Source organism: Toxorhynchites rutilus, chromosome 2, assembly GCF_029784135.1.
Source record: "Toxorhynchites rutilus septentrionalis strain SRP chromosome 2, ASM2978413v1, whole genome shotgun sequence".
NCBI lineage: Eukaryota > Metazoa > Arthropoda > Insecta > Diptera > Culicidae > Toxorhynchites > Toxorhynchites rutilus.
In genome coordinates this window covers 188,130,145-188,154,870 of record NC_073745.1, presented here as the reverse complement: position 1 = coordinate 188,154,870, position 24,726 = coordinate 188,130,145, and the positions used below count along the sequence as shown (strand labels likewise).

Below are 24,726 nucleotides of genomic sequence, written 5' to 3'. Positions count from 1 at the left end.
CTAGCAGAGAAATTTCAGCGGCTAAAACACGCCATTAACCGCTGCACAACACGATGCTGGCAAAAGGACGACAGGATCGAACACGTTCGTTGCTTGTTTGTCGCCCGGTGACTCACAAGACAACGGAGGATGGAAATTACGTTGGTCGCCCTGTTGACCAGATTGGATTTCACTGCTGCTGCTTCACTGGGACACTTCTTCAAAATAAGGCAATTTCAATTTAAGATCCTACTCCTTTAATTGTCACAAACAGAATGAGGAAAAACTTAAATCTACACATCCTTACGCACTAACAGAATAAGAAAAAGAAAAACTTAAAACTACACTTCTCGCTATGTATGTGTGTACGACTGCATCGACGAGTGCAGCCGATTACATCTTCGTTTCTTCCGATTGCATCATCGTTCTCCCCCTGTTCGTCTGCAGCTGGCTCGGGTCGCGTTCGTCGCGAACAAAGATGAAAAATTCCAAAAAATGATTTTTTTTTCTAAAAAAGCGAATTTAAAAAAAAGGGTGGGTCATGTCGGGGACATAACCGGAGAGACGTAGGACTACACCAAGGGGTGTCCATTATTCGAATATCATGGAGCACAGATTCCAGAATGATCAACTTTTCATGTACAAAATTACAGAAAAAAAATCAAATGATAAAATAAAACCTCAACACTCAGCAAACACTCAAACGTTTAGATTCAAATACGAGAAAATTTTTTTTCCTCCTTCACCTTGTCCATACGCTTCGCCCGTACCCTTGGTTGCTTGTAATGAATAGCTGTTCGCTGCGGGAGCACCGACAAAATGTATGGGAAAGTAGGGAATTCTTTCTTCCAATTTTTCATCAATTTGAACTTTATATGAGCTGAAAACCGTAATGTGTAGCATATAAACAATTGCTGAGTATATTTCCTATCAATATGTGTATTTGGAACCAAAATCCATTTATTAATTGAGGAGGTATTAGCGTTCAAAAACTGAACACCGAAATATTGAAATGGGCCCCTATATTGAAAGGTTACACGTAGTCCTACGTCAAAAAGTATAATAATATTAGATGTACCGGTAAGTATCTTCGATTTTACAACAGACGGCGTAACTTGATTATTATTCCAGTGAAGGGATCCGTGAATTGCCAGAAAGATGGGAACAATTGTGACTAGCGATGGGCAATACTTTGAATATTAAAATTGTAACCATTTCTGTTACTGCTCAACATAACTCTTAAAGGAGCAGTACGAAGAGCAAACGTGCAAAGAAACGGTATGATCATCACGAAATCTCACATGCTCCTTGGTTTTGCGGACGGCATTGATATCATCGGTATCGACCGTAGGGCCGTGGAGGAGGTCTTCAGGCCTTTTAAGAGCGAAGCGGCGAGGTTGGGAGGTATCATCAACTCTGCCAAAACAATGTACATGGTGGCTGGCAGGAAGCGTAGAAGTTCCGGTGGTGTTGATGCTGAAGTAGAGATTGATGGGAAACGATTTGAAGTGGTTGATGAATTCGTTTGTCTTGGTACGCTTGTGACATGTGACAACGAGTTGCAGGCGCGAACAGGGCCTTCTACGGACTACGTAACCAGCTAAGGTCCCGTAGTTTGCAAACTCACACAAAACTAGCGCTGTATAGAACGTTGATCCTCCCTCCCTTTACGGACATGAAGCATGGACGCTGAAGGAAGCTGACCGGCGACTGCTCGGAGTTTTTAAGCGTAAAGTTCTACGACCGATACTTGGCGGTAAATTGGAAGATGGAGTGTGGCGCAGGCGCATGAATCACGAGTTGTACCAGGGATACAAACATTTTTAAAGGTAACACGGCGTGGCAGGCTGCAGTGGGTTGGACATATAGCCAGAATGTCTGACGAGAGAGCCACCAAAACTATTTTCAGCAGAGAACCAAGAAAAAGCCGTCGACTTCGTGGTAGGTATCGCACTCGGTGGATGTGCGCGGTGGAAGAGGATGCTCGATTTGCTGGTGTACGAGGTGACTGGAGAACGGCTGCCCAAGAAAGACGAAGCTGGACATCTCTAATTCGTTAGGCCCTAGTCCGATGTACGGTCCGTTGACCAACAAAGTAAAGTAAAGTAAGTAACCATTTTCGCAGAATAAAGCATTATTTTTTGAAAAAAATGAAAAAAACTTACCGGTACCGGAACAGGTATAACTCAGATTTACTTATAAGTATATTATATTCATATTGATTAGGCTTCCCGAACAACTCGTGGTTGAGTGGCTTTTTAGGTGAATATAAGATAAAACATACGAAAAAAATATAAAATAAGAATAAACAACATTATTCTACTTTGTTGATCGACATTTTTTACTCCCAGGAGCTCCCGGTCGGGACCTTGTTTTCTTCAAGTTTTAGATATATACTAACAAATCACAATATATAACAAATCCATGTATAATTTCCTATTTATATAAAAAAAATAAACGCCTCTATCAAAATTTGACCGTAAATTATCTTGGGGATATATCGAAAAGTAGTCTTAAACTTTCAAACATCAAAATAAAACTGAAAACGTTCAGAAAGTGTTTTCAAAAGTCAATTTTATTTAAGAATATTGAGTTGAAGAATAGATTGCTTCCACTTACTAGAAAGCACGAGGTTCCTCCTCTATTCTGGCCGGATTTAGCATCGGCACATTATGCCAAATCCACTCTACAATAGTTTCCGAAAATCCACTCTTCAATAGTTTCCGGGCAATTGTCAAAGCCGATATCAAGAAGGAAGGTACAGTGTCTGAAGATATGTCAGAGTTCAAGAAGTATTGGTCTGCAGCGTCCAGAAAGTGCACAAAGACTACTGTGCAGAATTTGATGAGTGGAGTTAAATCTAAGGTTCGATCATTTTTTATAAATCAAAAATCAGCTTGATTTTTTCATTTCATTGCTATTTAATGAAATGAAAAAATCAAGCTGATTTTTGATTTATAAAAAATGATCGAACCTTAGATTTAACTCCACTCATCAAATTCTGCACAGTAGTCTTTGTGCACTTTCTGGACGCTGCAGACCAATACTTCTTGAACTCTGACATATCTTCAGACACTGTACCTTCCTTCTTGATATCGGCTTTGACAATTGCCCGGAAACTATTGAAGAGTGGATTTTCGGAAACTATTGTAGAGTGGATTTGGCATAATGTGCCGATGCTAAATCCGGCCAGAATAGAGGAGGAACCTTGTGCTTTCTAGTAAGTGGAAGCAATCTATTCTTTAAGCTTTCTTCCACATAAATTTGGGCATTCATAGACCCTTTTGTGAAAAAAGGTGATGATCGCATGCCACACGTGCAAATGGCTTGCCAAACGAGCACTTTTTGGTCAATTTTTTCCATCGCAAAAGTTGTATCCGCCAATCGTACACTCTCTCCAATCAATTTGGTATAAAATTGAGGTCCCGGGAGCGTTCTGGAATCTTCTTTGACGTATGTTTCGTCATCCATGAGGATGCACTGCTTGGGATTGTTCAAAATACGCTCGTAAAGCTCTCGAGCTCGTGTTTAGCGCGATCTTGCTGCTCCGGTGTTTGTTTGGCCACTTTTTGCTTTTTATTGATCTTTAGACTATGTTTAATCCGCGGAATCATCCCAATACTTGGTTTGAACCTCTTGGCCAAATAACGAATAGATGCAGACCTGTTTTCTGAATTTTCCAATTCGGGATTACGGGGTTTTCGTCCACTTCTGCTGAGATTCTCTAAAAAACACTCATTACCGAACTTTGCGACGATTCGTTTAACACTTTCTGGACAAACTTTGATTTTTTTTGTTGCTATTTTGTGGTATGTAATACCCTTTTCGGCGCACAAATTGTGCAAACTTTTCTTATTAGTTTTCAAATCAATCCGTGATTTTTTCGAAAACAATTTTATGACCGCGACTAAACGACTTGTATTTTAATTTTTGACATGCAAACAAAGCGTGCTCTGATTACACAACAAGAAAAGTTCACCCGTTTGTGTGTAATAACGTGTCAAATGTTTGAGACTACTTTTCGATACACTCTTCAAGCAACTTTTTTCGATCATAACAAGTGGAAAAAATGATGAAAATATTTTTTGAAAGAACATACGAGCACTCGGAGTCTTTGAACGACGGGTGTTAAGAACCATCTTCGGCGGTGTGCAAGAAGAGGCGAAGAATGAACCACGAGCTCACGCAACTCACCGGTGAACCCAGAAAGAAGTCCAGAAAGTGATCAAAGTTGGAAGGATACGTTGGGCAGGACATGTTGCAAGAATGTCGGACAACTATCTAGCAAAAATAGAGTTCATCGGGAATCCGTCTGTTACGAAACGAAGCGGAGCGCAACGAGTAAGGTGAATAAACCAAGTGGAACGGGACATGGTGAGCAAGAGGTGCCCGAGGAATTGGAGAGAGAGAGAGATAGCCACAAACTGAGTTAATTGAAGAAGATTTGTGAATCAGGCCATGTTGTAACAGCGTTAAGCCAAAATAAATAAATAAATGAATAAATAAAGCGCAATCATAAACTATGCGAGAGTTCCACCAAAATTGAAGCACTGTATAGGAATGGAAGAATAAAATGACAAAGATAATTTTCTTTTTAGCTCTAAAGTAATACCTTAACGTTGATTTGTAGCTTTCCGAAAGTAGGAATATTTAATTTTTACTAATACGAGTTTCCACTATACAATGTAATAGTCAAAATGTTTCAAAACATTGGAATAAATGCTAAACAAGAGAGTAGCGATTTTGATTATTACTTAGTTAACGACACCCCTTCTCGAGGTTATTCTATACGAACATTGCGCCGCCGTGAATTCCGCGTAAGCTCTCTCGACACCAACCGCAAAAGCAACAATAGTGCCAATAAATCAGACACAATCAGCATATAAAATACATTTTCCCATCCGGAAGACGATACGAAGCCAGCCAGTAATGGTCCTATTGCGGCACCTATTGGATTAAAATGCAGTATGTCAACAACGAAAACAAATATATTTGAGTAGTACATGTAAACACCAATGTATCGTGCATTAGCCGTACTGTATATAACATTCCAAATGATAGGGGAAAGTCGGGAGAGGCGGATATGGTAGGAAAGACGGACACTCCTGTATAATTGATAAATTACGTTTTTATTTTAAATTGTAATGATGTACAAACTTGAAATACAGTGTATCAATACCTTTGACACTTTCTGATAACACCTAGCTGGCTTTCTGTTAAAATTGTAAATAAAAATAAAAAAGTAATGTACGAAGAGCAGCTCGATGTAAATTTTCGTCTGCAGAAAATGAGGTTTTCATTTTTATCGAGTTATTTTTGGGGTATTTTTCGTAACGTGAATGTTTTACCATCTTCCAGTTTATCGAATCAGCGATGAAGTTTTCTCATTTTACTCAAGAAATATTTACGAAAATAAAATATTAATCAAGTCGGGTAAGACGGACACTCCACCGACAAAAGACAAACATTTTGTTTTGAAAACCATTTGATTATCTTCTCTTTCATTTATTAACAGATGCCCACTAACTACGATTGCAAATGCAACCACATATCATGGACGAATCAGCAGAGCGATTCTTAAAACGTAATCCGAATTGGTCATACCAAATGCCGGAAGCTATTTTAGACTTGAAAAAATGAGAAAAAATACAAGCCCTTCTAGGTGATTTTAGTCTAGCCTTTTGTTAGATCATTTTTAAGGCATATTTGAAAAACTTAAATTTTCAGTAAGTGTCCATCTTTCCCACCCCAGGTGTCCGTCTTTCCCAACTGAATTTTATTTTTTCAAAAATGTAGAACACATTCATTTTTCAAAATTCCTGCCTCAAAGATAAATTTTATTATAAAAAAAAGACCTAGACTATCAATTTGTGGTGAGATGGCTATATATTTTTGTGAAATCCACGTAAAAAATCTACTTTTACTTAGGGTGTCCGTCTTCCCCTAATTGAATTGATTTCGCTACAGAATTTAAAATTTTGTTGCCAACTACGAGATGATTCGTAAACCAACAACAGAGTGAATGTACGGCCTGCATATTTTTCATATAATGGTGACTACAAATTTTGGAACCAATGAAATACGAATAACGGTTCTTCATCGCCAGTCGGTCAACATATACTTACCGATAGATCCAGTTCCATCTATAATAGCCGTTACAGTCGCCAAAGCCTTAGAATTTCCGTTAGAGCGATGTTGACCTAGAAGTAGTATAGCTTTGTTAGCTGTATTATTATAACCATTGTCAAGCGAACAAAAAGACTTGTAACGCATCATTATCTATTTCCAGGGCTTCCAGGGCCGTTTGAACGGTTTTTTCTGTTTATTTACCAATTTCAAATCAGAATGGTACCCACGTTCGAACGCTTATAAATATTAACCCCTTAGCGTACTACAAAAGGCACAACGTTTAAAAATAACACAACAGAATAGGTTTACGTTCTATTTGATTCATGCGTGGCATACAGATTTTTCTCGTTTTATTTGTTCGCGACTCTACACTCTTTATGTGTGGAATTTATATTGCAATTGCCATATAATCAACGGTAGACGGTCATCTATATAATCGGATAGCTTTCACATTTTCCAAGGATGGATTTGCTAAAGCGATAAGAGGACGGCCAAATAAGAAATGTGCTGATGGAATTACCTGCAGATCTGCTGGATCTCTGGAAATGGTTAACAAAGATCTAGAGTTTAAAACTTCAATTATTTCGATTAAAACAGTGATCAACTTTTCGAAAATCATCTTTGCTGTTCCGACAATCCCTTCAAATTTTTTTTTGCAGTTTTGACACATATTTCCCAAAGTCCACCGAACTCTGAGTATCTGGTGGTATAAAATGCATTTCGATTTTACGTTTCTGGCAGAACTGTTGAATTCGATTTAAATCTTGCTGGTTTTGAAATTGGAGGTAGATTTTATGAAGTTCGTTGTGAGCAGTTCGAAAGTTCGGTCGGGTTTGGTCGGAAACATCGAATACAGGCTGCGGGTTGTCTTTCGAACTTTATTCTCAGAGAATTTGGCATTCCCTCATTTGCCTCTCGGAATGACGTTAGATGGTGATAGAATCAAATTGGAAACTTTTGCTTGCGCCAGCGAGTGTCTCTGTAAAATCATTCGTTTTTCACTCAAATAGTAATCATTGAGCCTCGATCGCGGCAGTAAAATATAGGTAGATAGTTGAAATTGAGTTGTTTCCTGTGCACTACTGCAATGACGCTTTTTTGTTTCTAGTATGGAACGATCCAAGCTAACGCAAAAGACCATATTAACGCAAGTTATTGGTGAGCAGGAAGGTGGATTCATGTGCACTTGAATGCTGACAAGGGAAAATTAAATCATACATACAAGCAGATTCAGTCTATTTTGACTCGCTCGTTATTTTGTTTCGTGCGATCCTTCCAAAGGAGTATTCATTCATTCAATGTTGTTTTCCACTCTTTGTTTTGTTATGTTCACTCTCAGTCCCGATTGAAGATGATCGGGGAGTGAAAAATGATTAATCGTGAGCAGCAGCACCGGTTTCATATCTTTTTTTTTTTTTTTATCTAGTTCACTTATTTGTAAGGCTCAATCGCATAAGCTTTGCGGAGCCGCTAATTCAAGGTTTGTTTATACAAAGTTTCAACTAATTTCTATGTTTAGTAGGATTCGACCGAATACTCGCGGTTTACTCGAGGTTAAAAGGGCAACATTTTTGTGGGACGGGTCAGGTTGGGGATATGGATATGAGGTATCGTTGTCTCAACCGAGGGTTGCCGCACGCACTGTAGCATTGTGCATAATGACCAGGGATAGCATCTGGTGTTCGACTAGCTGTCGAGGGTGGGCGACGGTGAGATGGGGGGACAAGACAAACAAACTAATAACGAAAAAGAAAAACACAAAAGCATTAAATACTTATACTAGACCGTTTCACAAACATATAGATCAACTGCATATAGCAGATGTCGCGAGTTCCCAACACGTCTCTAACAGGAACATAGGGTTGTCTTCCTTGGACCTCAAGGGCATTCAAAAGGTACTCTCTGGCTGCGTAATTATCCGTACATTGCCAAACTGCGTGATCGATGTCATCGTAACCGTTTCCACACCGACAGACGTTGCTTTGAACACGATTTATTCTGTGGAGATGCACATCTAGCGAGTAGTGGTTGGACATAAGTCTACTCATTACACGAATGAAGTCACGACTTAAGTCCAAACCTTTGAACCACGCTCTCGAAGAAACCTTTGGAATAATTGAATATAACCACCGCCCAAGACTTCCAGTGTCCCAATCGGTTTGCCAACTCAAGAGGGAACTCTGACGCAGTAATTGGAAAAATTCATCGTATGAAATCTGTCTATCAAACAATTCGCCTTCCTGGGCACCCACCTTTGCGAGAGTGTCCGCCTTCTCATTGCCAGGAATTGAGCAATGAGAGGGGACCCAAACAAAGGTTAACTTATAAGATCTTTCGATCAGTGCACTCATCTGCTGTCTCACTTTGGGAGGAAATAAGATGGGTGCCTACTAGTTTTCATCGACTGGAGAGCCTCAAGCGAACTGAGACTATCCGAGAAAATGAAGTAATGGTCTGCAGGCTTGTTGGAGATCATCCCCAATGCGAAGTCGATTGCTGCCAGCTCAGCAACATAAACGGAACAAGGTTCCAGCAGTTTACGGAAGGCGCTTGAATTTTCATTGAAAACACCGAAGCCAGTGGATCCATTGAGGCGAGACCCATCAGTGAAGTATCTTTTCATGCAATTGACTTTTTGGTACTTTCGGTTAAAAATACGGGGAAGGAAAGTTAGTCGAAGCTGATCTGAAATCCCAAGTATTGCTTGTTTCATCGACAGATCGTATTCAATTGAGGAACTGCGGATGGTGAAGTGAGCACGGTCTGGAGTAAACGATGGAAGACAAATATCTGATGAAATATAGTGATGATAAATTCTCATAAACCGAGATTGTATATTTAGATGAAGCATTTTATCAAAGTTTTCAATCACAAGTGTGTTCGTGATACCGCATTTCACCAGTATTCTGAGAGAAAGTTCCCAGAATCGGTTCTGTAGAGGAGTTACTCCTGCCAGAACCTCGAGACTCATATTATGAGTGCATACAGCCGAGAGCTCGGTTTCATATCTTGTGTACAGTTACAGGAACAAGTCGTATAATGATACCGTCTAGTGATTTTCAATGTCGATGCGTTGTTGATATTTGTGAATGATTGTACGCCATTATCAGTATTTATTCGTCGATATATTGAATATCCGCTTACCCTTGCTTGTGATCATGTCGTTAGTGAAATCTTTAGCAAACATTTTCTATCTACCATGAAAGTCGATCAAAGTTTCAGATCGCCATGTTTGTGGTAAAAGTATCTAACAATCGCTCATATTCCGGAATACGATAGGTTTGAAACTCATACAACTCATACATACATAGTACACATTGGGGTGAAAATGGTCATGTCAAATTTCAAAAACCTGCGCAAAATTTCAGCTCAACCGGAAATGATTTAGGGGTGCACTGAAAGTTTTCATTTTTTGACCCTCGAAAATCTCCTCAATTTTCATTATTAGTTTTGGTTTTGAAAGCGTATTCCACCCGAAAACAAATTACTATTTTCGCTTCACATTAATTGAACACGAAGACCCAAATTCTAGTCGTCATAGTCCATCTATAATTGCGCGGCAATGTTACCACTTTGCACAACTTGATTGGAATTTACTCGACCGGGTTATAGAATGCAAAATTTCGATCCGTAAGGGTAGTTCTGTCGTATTTAGGAATTGGATTGTTGGCACAGCTGACGACATCATAGAATCACGTTCTCCTGACCGCGTCAAATCATCATACGACACTCATAAAAATCCATCGAGCGCACTCTTTTGTTTGTTTCATCTCATCTAACTACATGTTCAATCAAAAATGAGTAATGATGTTGATAATGAATGAAGTACCTGTGCCGAATTTTCGCTGTTTAATGTTTATGCAATATCCGTGTTGTCCCTTCAGAGCAGCCGGGGGATTTTTCATCAATGAAATTTCTTCTGAATTACACTGTGGTCATACATATTTTAGAGCTTGTCACTCAGAAGACATTCAACTAAAATTATCTAAAATAAATCTATATACGTGCTCAGCAGCCGGTGATTTATCTAGATTGATGACAATAGCGCAATTGTCATTTTGCAATCGGATCATGTGGGATTTGGTGAATTTCCAATAATTCATTGTGCTCATTCAAAAAGGCTTCCAGCTCGCCGGCGATGCGCCTGGCTTTAGGCGAATTGAGGTTATTTGCGCATGTGTGGACGTAGCGCCATCTGTCATTTGACCACGTAAAAAAATCGTACTGTTGAAAAGCGAACGATGGTTAAATTATTTGTATATTGTTTATACAAACATGATAAAATCGCGATTAAAAATAGGGAATAGGGTTAAAATTTGGGGTATGTGTATGATTTAACGCCAAATTTAAAAAATATTCTGATTTTTTCCTGCATGAGGTCACTCCAATTTAAATATATTGTAACCGGTATCGTAGCGGTATTATATAATTTACGACCTATACTCATGCCTACCAAGTTTTTTTGTGTATAATTTCATTAAAATCGGTAGAGTCGTTTCGGAGGAGTTTGACCACAAACACCGTGACACGAGATTTATATATATATATATATACAGCCATTCCATGCCAAACCGATATAGTGGTTCTCAGATTTTCGTCAAAAATGGTAGTTTCGTTCTTTATCGCAAACAATTAGACCCGTATTTTTTTTTTGTTAGGTTACACATTTTCATTTTAGGGTGATCCGTAATATCGATATTTTTCAAAAATTCGTAACTTGTGAACTACTAAACCGATTTAGACGGTCGACATACCAAATTAAAGCTCATAAGTCACTCATAGTCATTCTTGGAAAAATGCTACGCTTGCAAAAAAATCAGGGTTTGGATTTGTCATTATTGAATGTATTTGTTTTTTTATAGTTTTCATGGTCTCGGGACCAAGGGCGCTATATTTTTTAAAATTTGTTTGATTTTTCGGACCATCTTTGAAAAATAATAACTCAAAAACGAAAAATACGCCTCTCTGGTTTCGAGACAATCATTAATGTCGAAACCAAAATAAAAATTTTGTGCAACTCTGGGTTTGATATGTCGATCATTCAAATCGGCTTAGTAGTTCAAAAGTTATGAATTTTTAAAATATATATATATATATATATATATATATATATATATATATATATATATATATTATATATTATATGTATATATATATATATATATAAATATATACATATACAGGTCGGACTCGATTATATATAGTTTGGAAAAAAAATTTTTTTTATATTTCAAATATGCCTTATTTCAAGAAGAAATGTAACCTTTCAACGTTAAGGTGAAGTTTTAGTGGCTATTACATGTACAGTGGGGTAAAATCGTGTTTTTTGAAGATTTAACAAAAAAGATAAAAGATAGAAGTTGGGTGTCAAAGAACAAATTGTAGAGCGGTTAAAGAACTTCAATTCAATTGACAGAAACAACCTAGTTTAATATAATTTTTTAGGATAAAATCAACACATTAAAAATTATTGACTTTGAAGTTTTTCACTTCCAAAATGTTGATTAAATTCACTAATTTAGTTGTTCTTCTACTGTATCCTATATAAAATTTTCTCATCTTTCAAATGAAAGTATCATAATCGTCTTCCGTTGCGTACTTTTTAATTTAGAGCCAATTTGAGGCAACAGAAACAAAAAAAAAGTTCTATAGCTCTGTCATTGTTGAAATTCGAACATATGCGTAGGAGGTTTTTTTTTCATCAAATATGATCGTCACCTCCCGAGAGAATATGAATTTAAATTTATTTTTTTCATGTGAGAAAGGTGTTTTCTGACTTTTAGGGGATGAATAATGAATCAAATTCCTCTTTTATTTTCAAAAAAGCAAAAATACATGCAAAACAAAAATAAAAAAAAAATTTGACTCGATTATATACAGTGAAAAGAAATCAAGAACTGTATATAATCGAGTCCGCGCTGTATGTATATATATATATATATATATATATTATATATATATATATATATATTATATATATATATATATATATATATATATATATATATATATACATATATATATATATATATATATATATATATATATATATATATATATATATATATATATATATATATATATATATATATATATATATATATATATATATATATGCTTCGCGAAATTCCATCGCAATGGCCGATCATAAATTGTAAAACGTTTAGTATAAGTGTATGTGTGACACTATCTGGTAGTAATTTTGTTCGAAATAGCTTCGAAGCAGCTAAACAAATTATTTCAATCTACAAATACTCAAATAAATCGACAAAAAATATCTATTCGCGCATTATTCCAGAACGGATCTTCCGATTTGAGCTGTCTTTTTTTGGATTATTAGTCTAATTGAAATTCGCGTTGATGCATTTAACTTCGTGTGAGGTTGATTTGAATCAAAAATAACAATAGAGAAACTTCATTCGCTCTCCATTAGGCGATCTTGGATCGATATTTAGAGCATCGATCTTTTTCTTTCAGATTTCCGATTTTTTTGATCGATTCTTTGTACTCCAAAAAATGCAAGAATCGAGTTTTTTCTTTTCGATTATTTTGATCTTTTTTTTGTTTTTTTAGAGAACATTGATTTTAATCTCACAAAAAACACCTGAACAATTTCATAGACATAGATCCTTTTCAAGGCTTTGAAATTAGTGAGGGTAAAATAGGTCATTACAAAACAAGTGGTCACAAGTTATATTTACACCATCACATTCACTAGACTGACAGTAAAAATTGTGACGAAATTGGATAGTGACATAAGGTCCACCCGAAACGTTCTTTCCTAGAACTGGCAGTACAATAATTTTTTCGACTAAATGCCAGATGCATGGCACTGTTGGATTTTAGGGAATTATTGTCAGCGAGATTCTGGATCAGCTGTTGAACTTCTAATAACATTTTTCAACTGATTTATTTAATTGAATAATTCCTTTACGTACAAGATCAATGCCCTGGAAAATACAATTTTCCTAGGCTTTCAAGTTTCTCTGAACTTCATGCTGAAAATCAATCAATGAAATGCCTTTGATGTTTTAACAGAAATGTGAAATGTTCATTCCATGTTTAAAGAAAAGACAACACTTATACATAATGAGCAAATAAATTGGAAAAGAAGGCATTCGATTTTTCAAAGATCGATTCATCGAAGATTGATTCTCTGGTACCGATTTAATCGGTGAATCGATCACTACGTAGTTTAGAAAATCGATTTATCAAGACCGATTTGTCTGAAGATCACCCAATCCTACTCTTCATATACACTTTTTACTATTTTACCCATACAGAACGCAGGAGCCTTCTTGTCCAGGGCTACAGAGAGCAGTATTTAGCATATCTCATTTCCCTTCGGCATCTTTTATCATGATATGCAACATGCAACGACTAATCACCCCCTTTCTGCCATCATCGCTCTATTGTACCACTGGTGGAGTGCAGAAACAATACCCAACAATCAAGCCACCAAATTATTAACATAGAGATTAACCCTTTGCGGTCGTATTAAATTACATGCAAGATTATGAAAAATAAATATTTTTTAATTTTTTTAGGTACTATATATTAGGATGGCAATGGATGTATGGAAAAAATGTCATCAACGAATTTCAAAAACCGACCATGTACGCTTTGTTTATTGGCCAAAAAATGATCTGTTCAAAGTTTCAGTTCAATGGGACATGATTTAAGGGTGCCTCAAGGCGCTCAAAGTTTTGATTTTGACGTAGAACTACGTCTTTCATTAAGGGTTAATAACTATTTTTGCCGGGAACGGATTTGGACGATTTACATACCAAACGAATCGGAAATTCGCTAAGATTTTTTTTTATGCTATATATTACAATTCCAAGGCGTGAAAACGGTTTAATTTGATGAAAACTAGAAGCATTTCCATTTTCCCATGCATTTGTCGTTTGTGAGCTTCCCTACACATGCCTCCAAAACGAGCAACTTATCCTCGACCAACGAAGGGGATTTAAAGACTCCGTGATCAAGGAATAGAAGAAGAAGAAGAGGAATAACGAAGGGGAATATTTGCCTAGAGCATAACTATTGGATCTCGCTGAGACAAACTTTCAGTATCGTTCTAGATATAAAGCAAAGAACATCGCTTGTTCTTCCCTTTTTTGCGTCATCACATATCTTGACATGTCACCACATGAGGTGTGGACGCGACTAAATTACTAACTCGCTGATGTCTCTGGCATTGCAATCATTACATCAAACTGACGCCATTTCATTAAGGTTCTGAACTACACAATTGTGTGGGGAATCATCAAACTAGGCTATCATCGGTTCACCAAGAAAATAATTGTTCAGGAATTTTGTGTGTGATTTGGTTTCGCATGACAGCAACAAAACTATCCCCATCAAGGATGGCAGCTAAACTAATCGAGATCGGAAATATTATTAAAAAGGACTTCTGTTGAGAAAAGCGCAAAGCGACTTGAACAAAATACCAGCGTAGTTCTACGTCAACAATGTGATCGTGTCTCGGACACAACTTCCTAAACATTTTTTCATCCTCGAAAATCTTCCAAGGGGGTGTGAAGGAAATTTGGATAATCGATTTTTTTTCGATCCGAAATGACTAAAAAATGCATGAAACGCCGAGATCTGGTGCCATCTCGAAAAAAAAATTTGGCCGAAAATCAACCTTTTGAGACTTAGCCTGGGAGGCAATGAAGGTATGGGAAAAAAATTATCGAATTTGAAGAACCGACCATGTACATTTTGTTTATTGACCCAAAACAATGACCTGTACAAAATTTAGTTCAATCGAACATGATATACGGGTGGCTCAAAGCACTCAATTTGTTTTATTTTTTGGCCACTCAGGGTCCAAAAGGTCGATTTTCGGGCAAAATTTTTTTTCCGAGATGACACCAAATCTCGATGTTTCATGCATTTTTAAGTCATTTGGCAATGGAAAAAAAATTCGATTTTCCAAATCCCCCCTTGGAAGATTTTTGAGGATCAAAAAATCAAAACTTTTAGCGCTTTGAGGCACCCCATAAATCATGTCCGATTGAGCTGAAACTTTGCACAGGTCATTTTTTTGGACCAGCACAAAATGTACATGGTAGGTTTTTGAAATTTTACATGACCATTTTCGCTGCCACCTTAATATATACGAGAAGATTTTTTTAAAATGAGATTATTCCGATGACATAAGACACTTATGCAAACAATTATTCTGCTCTTTAAAAACAATTACTTTAATATAATTGAAACCAGTAGTTACTCAAATAATGATTTCTGTGTATCCAATATGATCAGAACTTTTCACTTTAGATAAACAAAGATTTTGTCGCTTGAGACACTTATGCCATTATTCAAATAACATAAGACATTTATGCAAACAATACTTCTGATACTTAGGAACAATCCATAGTGTTACAATGGATAAATTCTGCTGTTATGATTTTTGTCCCACATTCCTATGCATTTAACGCACTGTGTGTTGTCTTGTGTGGGTGACTACTTTGTTTGATACTGAGTACCGTTATTTATTACTCATAGGAGCACCGTATTAATTCGTGAGCAGGTTCGCTAGACATCAAGCTTCGCTTAGGAAATGCATAATCTGATGCTTGGTTGAGTAAAATATACACCCTTATCATAGTTTTCGAGCGAATAGGATACGTACGCAAATCCCATCCTTGTTTTCGTACGAGCCATTCGTCGTATTTTCAATTTACAGTCGTACTAGATCAAGTTATTGGTGTACTACATTATCGACATCGTTGACAGTCAGGAGGTGTTTACGTATCGAACGTGTTTAATTTATGATACAGAGTTATCTGAACGTTCGAGTTCGAGTTTGTAGTTTTGATTTGTGCGGCTTAATAAAAACGAAGTATAAAGCAGGTAAGATTTCTGTCCGGAAGATTTGTACTCTCAATAATATAATTGTTATAAATGGTTGAACGCAGATAATCTTCCGCTAGAGGAATAAGATCCGGCTGTTCTAAATTACAGATTGCCGACTATCATACTATCGGACATGCAACCAGTGTGTCCGCTCTATTCGCTATGGACCAGTCATTGTTGGCATTGAGAAAATCCCTGCTCTGCAACCGCCGTCCTGTAGCAGCAGATGGCCCTATTGTGTCAAATTTTGCAGCAAGGTTCTGTCGCAATTACGAGTTCAGCAACCGGAACCAACATGTTACCGTGAAAATCTACATAAGTGCAGATGAACAATGACAACAAGATACAGCAAACGAGGAAGAGCCAGAATGAGTTTCGGCAGGACCTACCTCTAGCCTGGACACAATCAAACTTTGTGGATTCGATGAAGATACGGCGTTGAATGAGGTATCTTTCGATTAGTCGACATGCTAGCACAAAATCAAGTCAACAGTAATATGATTGCTCAGCAACAATTTTTAATGCAAATTTTCAGCACAAAAACTAACAGACCGATATTTTGCGCCGATTGCTCATGAAAAACAACGTTGGGAATGCAACTGATCCACCACAAATGCAACAACAGCAACAATCAACCCAACAGCCGCACTATCCATCCCAACGTGAGCTTCAGTTCCATACCCAATCCATAATGCAGAACGCTTTGCTCCGTAGAAAAACTGCAGGAGCAACGCAAGGTGCTTTGTGATCAGAACAGTCGAATTGCTGCCGCTGTGATTAACAAAGGTGAACCAAATGCAGCCGTGCAGCAATTCGTACAATCGATTTGTCTAAACATTCAGCGAAGTCTTTTGGTTCTTAGTCAAACTGCTAACCGGCCGGTGACAAATATCCTAATGGTACATATTTCTTTGCAAAGCCGTCTGCAGGAGCAACTACCCTCCGTCACGCAAAAATTGTATCAAGAGAAACGTGGTGGTCCCATGAGCGCTAGAAGTTCTTAGAAAGCATCGAATTCTACGAATCAATTCCTGCATGTTACGAGAGAACGCCCATTCCAATGCACACAGGCTTCAATAGGAAACCACCGCCAGCTTCAGTTTCACCAACAGCAGGGACAGGTACAGCTAGTCATTCTAATGTGGTTCCTCTGTTGTCATCTGCAGGCGCAAATGGTTTTTCAGGTCTGCTCAGTGGTGGAAGCCACGATGGTGATGACATAATAGGTTCGCTTGAGGAGGAGACATCGCACTGTAGGATCAGCTCGAGCGGAAGAAGCTGTCTAATAAGAATAAGTAATATGATCGCATTCGGAGAAGTTCAAAGTCAATTAACCTATTTATTCATTCGCAGTGTCGACATCCAGAAGGTGATTTGACACTTGATAGTGCCAGGTCCGATGCAAATATGCGAACGCTAGGAAATATCGAAATTTACAGGTATATCTGATCACTATATTTCACTCAAATTGTATCTCATATCGTCTTTCAATACTCCTCTTACAGAGAATACAAGGAATCACTGCGTCAGCGCAATCAGGTCGATATCTACCGACCCAAAGAGCAGCAAACCTATACACGTAGCCCTATTCCAAAAGTAATAAAGTTTCGATAAAACTCTTAAATAGTTTTGAGAGACCGACCGTACATGACTATTCGAATCGAACTAATGAGATGTTGTATGAATTTTGTAGTAAACTGGAGTTTCTTTATTATCACACAAATATAAAATTTAGTTTCGCGAATAGTGCTAAAATTCATGAGCTTAGCTCGATCTATTGTTCGTGCAGCTGAATAGATTATTGATTGAGTTGTTTTCTTTATCATTTTTTTAGGAAAAATATGTAACTTCTCGTTTTTCCAGCATTTGTGCAAGAAAACAACTGATAGCACCGATTCAACAATAATGATCAACACTAGACATTTTGATTTCTTCGTGTTAGGTTAGGCAGCTTTGTACATTTTTCCCCGACTTAAATCCAGAAAACTTTCCACAAGGTCTCCATCAATAAATCCCTCGCAACGTACCGTTTTCATTTCGGTGTGAAAACTACGCCAATACGAATACTCAATCTTGCCAACATTAGAGGCGAATGAACTGAAAAGTTTTAAGGCTCTCAAAGCCAAAAAAGAAGAAAAAGAATCTTGCCAACAGATTTGATTGTGTCAGTAAATTTTTCCTGTAACTTTCGAAGAAATTCACAATTCATAATAATCGGGTGGTATTTGTGTGACCAGACCTATAGCCATGCCAAATAGCACACAACCCGTTGTCGCCGTCGTTCGCTCACCAATGTTTTGCATTACGAGTGAACCTTGGCAGAATACATTCACCATATCACCGAGATGGAATTGAGCTACCTCTGGCATTTGCTGTTGTTCGTCGTCCGTTGTTGCGGCCCTTCAAATAAATAGAAAAATTGTTCGTATGATAAACCGAGCTACGGAAACCCTACTTACCCATCTTTTAGGTAAACGAATAGATTTTGGTTGCTATCCGCCTCAAGGAAGGCATCGTTATCTAATATTTCTAGTGCTGTCATCCAATTTAGTTGTTAGTCGCGAGCGATCTCCTCAAAACTACCTTCCATTTTCTTGTACTGCAGCAGCGTGATAGATCGCACTAAATATCCAACCAAAATGAAGTTGCCTGTTCAAAAACAACTGACTGTTGAACTCAACGAGGGAATAGCAGGCGCCCTTGATTTCCTTTTCGCTAACTCGAGTGAGGGGTCCATTCATCCTACATTGGGTCTCTGGATTTACCAGTGCTGTGCCGACGATGTGATAAGTATTCGAATCATTACCCAACTCTGTCGAAATCAGTGGCATAATGTACTCAGTTTGCATGAATTGATGTGCATGTAGCACCTCGAAAGTAATCTGATCGATGATAAGTAGATTGTGAATCTCAGCTCTTGGCCAAACTCGGCATTGCTGGGTCCTGGCTTAAGCAGACCCATCTTGCTCAAGGAAGTTACATTTGTCGTCAGAGAAGACGCGCTTTGTCTCGAAAGAGTCGGGCCACTCGAGTCCTGGAGATCGTTACCGTTCGAAGTGCAACTTTTGAATCTCATCAATTGTACCAAGAATAACCGAATGTTGGGTGCAAGAGCCAAACTGTCCTGATAAACTTCGACATTAAGTGAGCACATAAGATTTACTTCCTTCATTTGAGGAAACCAGCTTGTGGTTAGAGCGGTATATCACGGTTGGGCGATCCGAACAGGCGAACACGTTTGTTGATCTGTTAACCTGTTAGTATATTTCTCCATGAGGAAGTAAAACGTTGACCGCCTGCGAGCGTACACATTAAATAAAAGATACCTTCAAATAGAGCAAAATTGTCCTTATCCTCCAAATTTAATCCACATTTCACAATATTTTACACGAAGACTGCGAATCCCAAATCAAAACAACATTGGTAATGAAAAACATCTGTCAAGGATGTCGATAAAACAGTTTACCAAACAAATCTAGTACACAGAAATACGGCCGTAAATGAGGATAGCTTTTTCTTTGACGACGTATCGTATCCGACGAATCAATATACGGATACGGCCGTAAATGAGAATAAGGGTGATAATATTAGCATGGTTTCTTGTTGTGGTGGCTGAGAGCAGACAAACGACCACAAAGAGTTAATAATGGAGTTTTACAAACATATCAAAAATCAATTTGTAGCCTGACGCAATCCTACGTGATATGAGATCGTGTCTCGGACAAAACCTTCCTGTAACTTTTTTTATGGCCGAAAAAACAGTAAATATTGCTACTGAACAAGAAATTGTGAGAATTATCTGTGGTGTAATCAACACCGGGCTTATTTGAATGGTCGAATAGTTTATATTTAACCAAGAACGATGCGTAATATATGGTAATTGGGACAATGCTGCCGTAATTGGTGAGAATGAATATTGGGTCACGACTTTGTATATATCTACATCGAGCCCAGAAAGAAAGGTCTGGGTTCCTGGGTTCCTATTCTAAATTGCTTGGTGCTAAAGGTGTTCCATTGTGGATAGGTCAACTTACCTAGTTCAGCGCTAACAGAAGTTGTAATGAGAGCATATGGCCCATTAACGAGTACACCTACTATGAACAGCAGAAGTATGTTGAATGATAGAGAAACTGCACCATATTGCTGATAAATCAGAAGCTGTAAATTGTAGACCAGGCATCAATGTCGTTGTTTTGTGTCTTTTTCATTAGCAAAAGTCTTACCGTAGGAGCAGCTGCTGCTAGCATTCCAACGCATGTAGTAGCTGCCATACCAGAATAATCCGAAATCATGCCAGCTGCAATAGCACCAACTATTCCTCCTAAATCGAATAACGTCGATACTTTACCACTCAGCTCAGCGCCCATTTTCGCTTGAGAAAAAAAATGATAATAAATATATTGCGATTTTTCAGAGTTATAATATTTGCTCACTCGAGAATCCAATATACAAAGGAAGCCAGTACATGAACGTATAACTAACTAGTTTAGAGAAGAAAAGACAGAAGGAAAACTCTACAACTCCTGGAATGTTCAAAGCTTCCTTAAAACCGATCGCTTCCTCTTGTGGGACGGTTCTGTTAATGCTGCCTATTATTGGTGTGCGTTCATTAATATCCTGGAATATAATTAGTTAACATAATTACAGCTTTTTTTTTAAATAAAACAAAAACAATAAATAGTATTAATCCAGAACAAGCTATACATGCACTTACTATATTAGAATGGAAGCTACCGTGCAAGCTTCGTAGTGAAGGATTTTCCTAATTGTAGTATATATATCATGCAAGTAAAAATAAGCCAGCTATAAAAGCAATCAAAATGATTATACATTTGGGTACCTGCTCGCTGTTGGTGGCAACTGGATCTTCCACATCCGAATTCCCAGCATCTCCAGTTCTGCCATCGTCCATTTTCCTATAACTTCCCCTTCTGTCGCCGACTTTTTCATGACAGTCCACGATTTCTGGTCGATCAACCAGAAACAAAAACATCACAAACCCAAAAACACCCATTATGAATCCGGGCACAATGAAGGACATAGACCAATCACTTTCCACGTAATACGCGGCAATTAATGTGCCCAAAATGTTTCCAATCGATGTATGGCTGTTCCAAATACCATATATCAAACCCCGTTTGGATTTCCCAAACCAACGACCAACGATGGTCACAACGCCTGGCCACCCAGTGGTTTGGAAGATTCCGGCCATTGCTTGTACAAACACAAAGTACATGAATGAATGGATATCATATACTTTGGCTACCCCGAACAGATAGCAGAATATGCCAGAAAGTAACATTCCGAAGGTCAGAAAATAACGAATTGATACTCGCTCAGCTATGAACCCGGATAAGAACATTGCTATAGCGTAACAGAACAGGAAGGACGTGTCGAGTGTCCCCAATAGCGCCGCAGAGTCAGTTCCATCGAAGGGTGGATAGTCACACCAGGTGCTATCATTCGGTGGAAAGTCGCCATTGCTAACAAACTCCGGTGGAATTTGTGCTTGACTACAGTTTCGATGTAGGACCGCTTTCACAATAGAAATTGGTTTCCTTGTCATGTGGTAGCACATGTAGGCTAGGTACGTTAATCCGAGAACAGAGCATTTGAACCTGTAATTAAAAGCACAAAATTGATAAGAATGTAAGAATGCGAGAAGTGTTTATTTCGGAATGTTATCGTCAATTAAAAGCAACTCGACACGATTCAGACAAGGGTGATGTTATAAATCCACTAGTTAATATCGATTTACACTAGAGGTCTACTAGTCAACCAACATTCCTCTTTCTTAAGCTGAAACTATATGGTTTGTCAAATAATAATCTTTCAAATGTAATATAAAACATCGTTTAATTTTTATATCCAATGATTCTGATTCTAACTAGTCATTGATGTAGCTAGTATTATTCTGCTGATACTTTTTGTTCTTCTTTGATCGAATTTATCGCAAGTTAAGTTCTCAACCAATCAACGACAGCTAATTATTTATCGAGAACGATAGTAGCAGTAAATATTTTATTTTGTTCATTGTTTCACAATAAAACATCTTGACTATAAAGGTTTTCCCACGGAGATTTCGAAAGATGCGGGTGTAAAAATAGAGGTTCGTAGGAGAATTTTGTTTCTCCTTTAAAGTTATGTTATACGCAAATAATTTCGATTGGAAAACAAATAATTTATTATTTGGTTCGATTTTGCTCTCGATCATCAAAAAAAAAAGAATTTAACACAAGATTTCTCGAAACAAAACAGTTAACTTACCAGAGCAGCCGATTTATTTGCCATTGCGGGCAAAGTTTCCCGGTTATTGCCGTTACAAGACGCACCCCGAGTGGTGCATCCGGATAACTGGTGCTCATGATTCTCCTGCCTCCTGGCCAGAACTGGAGCATCAACGATTCTCGTTTGGCTACGTTTCAGCAGTGTTCCTTATGGGTCGATAACAAACGAAGTGAGATTCGCAAACTGCACATCAAGAACAAGAGTGTTATCAGAAACGAATAAAAACAAAGAGCATGACTCACACGTGAAGAGTATAGAACAGCATGCATCAAAGAACAGGTAACTTACATATCAGTTTTTGAGCATGGTCTTAGCCGGAAAGAACTTCTCTTGCATTTAACGATTCAAATTCACATACTGCACTGGATATGATGGGTAATAGTTTTTGTTTTTGCTTTCCTACTGTTTCATGTTTTTCCTCCGATGTGTATCTGTCAGAATTGTGATTTGGTGCAGTGCAAGGCCTATGGAAGTATACTACCAGGTGAGCCAAAACGCCAAAATCATTCACCTTGAAAGTCTGTTGTGTTGTCTGTGAACAAAATAAAATACGCTTGTGCATGGGTTGGAAACTCTACACTCTTCCCAAAAATTGATATACACGACGATTTTTTTTGGTAAATACTTCCAATGTTTAGTAAATTTTTTCAATTAAAATTATTTGTACATATTACGCGATAACAACGGTAAACAAATGTCTAACCGGCCAGTATAACCCAGTATAAGTCGTCGGTTCAACGTTGGTTTAACATATACCCTAAACATGTTATGTTAATCCAACCTTTTTGTTTTTTTTTCTTATGAATTCATTTAGTAATTATAGAGCTACTGTATGCGTCTTTATTCATTTATTGGACTATCTAAACCAGTGGTGGCCAGGTATAGACATGGTGCGGGCCGCATTAGTATTTTAACATTATAGCAGCGGGCCGCAGTCTTCAGAAAACAAACGCAGCGCTGCGCTTGAGTTTAATTTTCATCAGCGCGCGTTCAAATCAAACCTGAATTCTTTATTGGTGCGAAGTGCACAAAATTCATAAACACGATGGCGCAAAATGTACCCAGCGCAGTATTCAGATGCTAAACATCTTTTCTTACTTGTGTGATGCGCGCCTCATTCTATATATATACACACACACATATACACATCAAATTCTAGCGCCCGCTTTGTCTTCGCTCACTCTAATAGCGAATTCGCACTGAGATGTTTCACGGGTTCGCACTCTGGTTCACCAATGTCAAGTTCCGAGTATTGTTTTGGAAAATCTAAAAATAAAGACTATGAAAATGGAAAACCCACTGCTTTTGCTTTTGTATTATTGGAATCGTAATAAAATTCGGATTCTGATTTTGAAGAGTATATTCGCGTAAGCGGCAATAAGCTTGGTGTGCTTTCATTGAGAGGCGAAAATAATTACGGATTTTTAGGTAGAATAAACATGCTTTCAAAATCAAAATTATGAATGAAAATTTACTTTAACGTATCTACTACACCCATACCTCGCTTTACGGCCTAGATACGTTCCACTAAATTTGGCCGCAAAACGAAACGCCGTATAAGGAATCAATTATTCACTCTTGTAAAAAAGTGGTTTTTGAACCAATCCGCATTTTTTTTTTTGCCGTTATAACGAAACATTCTAGGTCGTAAATCGAAAACGTGCCTGAATTGCATAGGGCCGTTATAACGAAATGCCGTATAAAGAGCGGCCGTATAGCGAGGTATGGGTGTATTTATTTTATGTGATGAAACATGTGTTAGGTAATCAAACAATATGAAGTAAAATTTTTCATTCAAACTAGACTTTCCGAGATCTCGTACAGCACGCAAAGAGACAGTGTGCTTTGCGTTATCCAGTCTCGCATCTCACAAAGTCATTGGGAGCTGCTGCAACAAATGAGCGAGGCAGAAGTCAGCCGAGTGAGCAGAATTTCTGAGCGCGCTTAAATTTCGAGAGACGAGTATCGTTTTTTTCTTCCTCACAACTCTTTCATGTACAAGCGATGAGACCGGGCTTTAACACGCGAGCTTAGGATTCGCTCTTTCTCTTCTCTTACGTAAAATTTTGTGATGTGTTCAGGAAGGTCTCATCGCGTTTCGATGCGAACGATGCACATGTGTTGTGTACACGAAGAGATGCTCGTGCATTAGTGCTCGCGAGACTTTATCGTGTAACTGCCTCAAAGTGACATTTGGTTAGGCCTTCTGAGATCTCGCACAGCACGTAGAAGAGACAATTTGCTTTGCCCTATTCATCCTAGTATCTGACACAATAATTGCGAGCTGTGTGCAACAAATGAATGAATTGATTGGATGACTTTAACAGCCATATTTATGTGAAACAGTTTTTTTATCACTAACTGTTCTACGTGCCATTTTACGAAGATTAAAATTTTAATACCAGAAGCACAACTTCCCCGACAGCACCAACACATGTGCATCACTCATGTTGAGGTGCAACG

At 37.9% G+C, this 24,726-nt stretch overlaps 1 protein-coding gene and 1 long non-coding RNA gene across 6 annotated transcripts; one reads left to right on the top strand and one right to left on the bottom strand.

Annotated features, from left to right (window-relative positions):
* Positions 1-4,619: 4,619 nt before the first annotated feature.
* Positions 4,620-22,722, bottom strand: LOC129767660 (glucose-6-phosphate exchanger SLC37A2). 3 transcript variants are annotated; one of them, XM_055768762.1, is made up of 9 exons: positions 22,508-22,722; positions 22,243-22,446; positions 20,816-21,593; positions 20,690-20,737; positions 20,409-20,592; positions 20,199-20,347; positions 20,010-20,133; positions 6,105-6,179; positions 4,620-4,926 (listed from the first exon to the last, which is right to left on the bottom strand). In XM_055768762.1, the coding sequence occupies exons 2-9, from the start codon at positions 22,371-22,373 to the stop codon at positions 4,760-4,762; spliced, it is 1,656 nt and encodes a 551-aa protein (XP_055624737.1). In that variant the 5' UTR covers positions 22,374-22,446; positions 22,508-22,722; the 3' UTR covers positions 4,620-4,759. The 3 variants fall into 3 exon arrangements, with proteins under 3 accessions (XP_055624737.1, XP_055624736.1, XP_055624738.1); XM_055768761.1 differs by having other exon boundaries at positions 4,621-4,926; positions 22,552-22,721; XM_055768763.1 differs by lacking the exon at positions 20,690-20,737 and having other exon boundaries at positions 4,622-4,926; positions 22,552-22,721.
* LOC129767663 (uncharacterized) lies at positions 16,450-17,731 on the top strand. 3 transcript variants are annotated; one of them, XR_008741562.1, is made up of 4 exons: positions 16,450-16,829; positions 16,895-17,270; positions 17,329-17,414; positions 17,481-17,731. It is a non-coding gene; the product is annotated as an uncharacterized LOC129767663 (long non-coding RNA). The 3 variants fall into 3 exon arrangements; XR_008741563.1 differs by lacking the exon at positions 16,450-16,829 and having other exon boundaries at positions 17,026-17,096; positions 17,160-17,270; XR_008741561.1 differs by having other exon boundaries at positions 16,450-17,270.
* Positions 22,723-24,726: the final 2,004 nt, after the last annotated feature.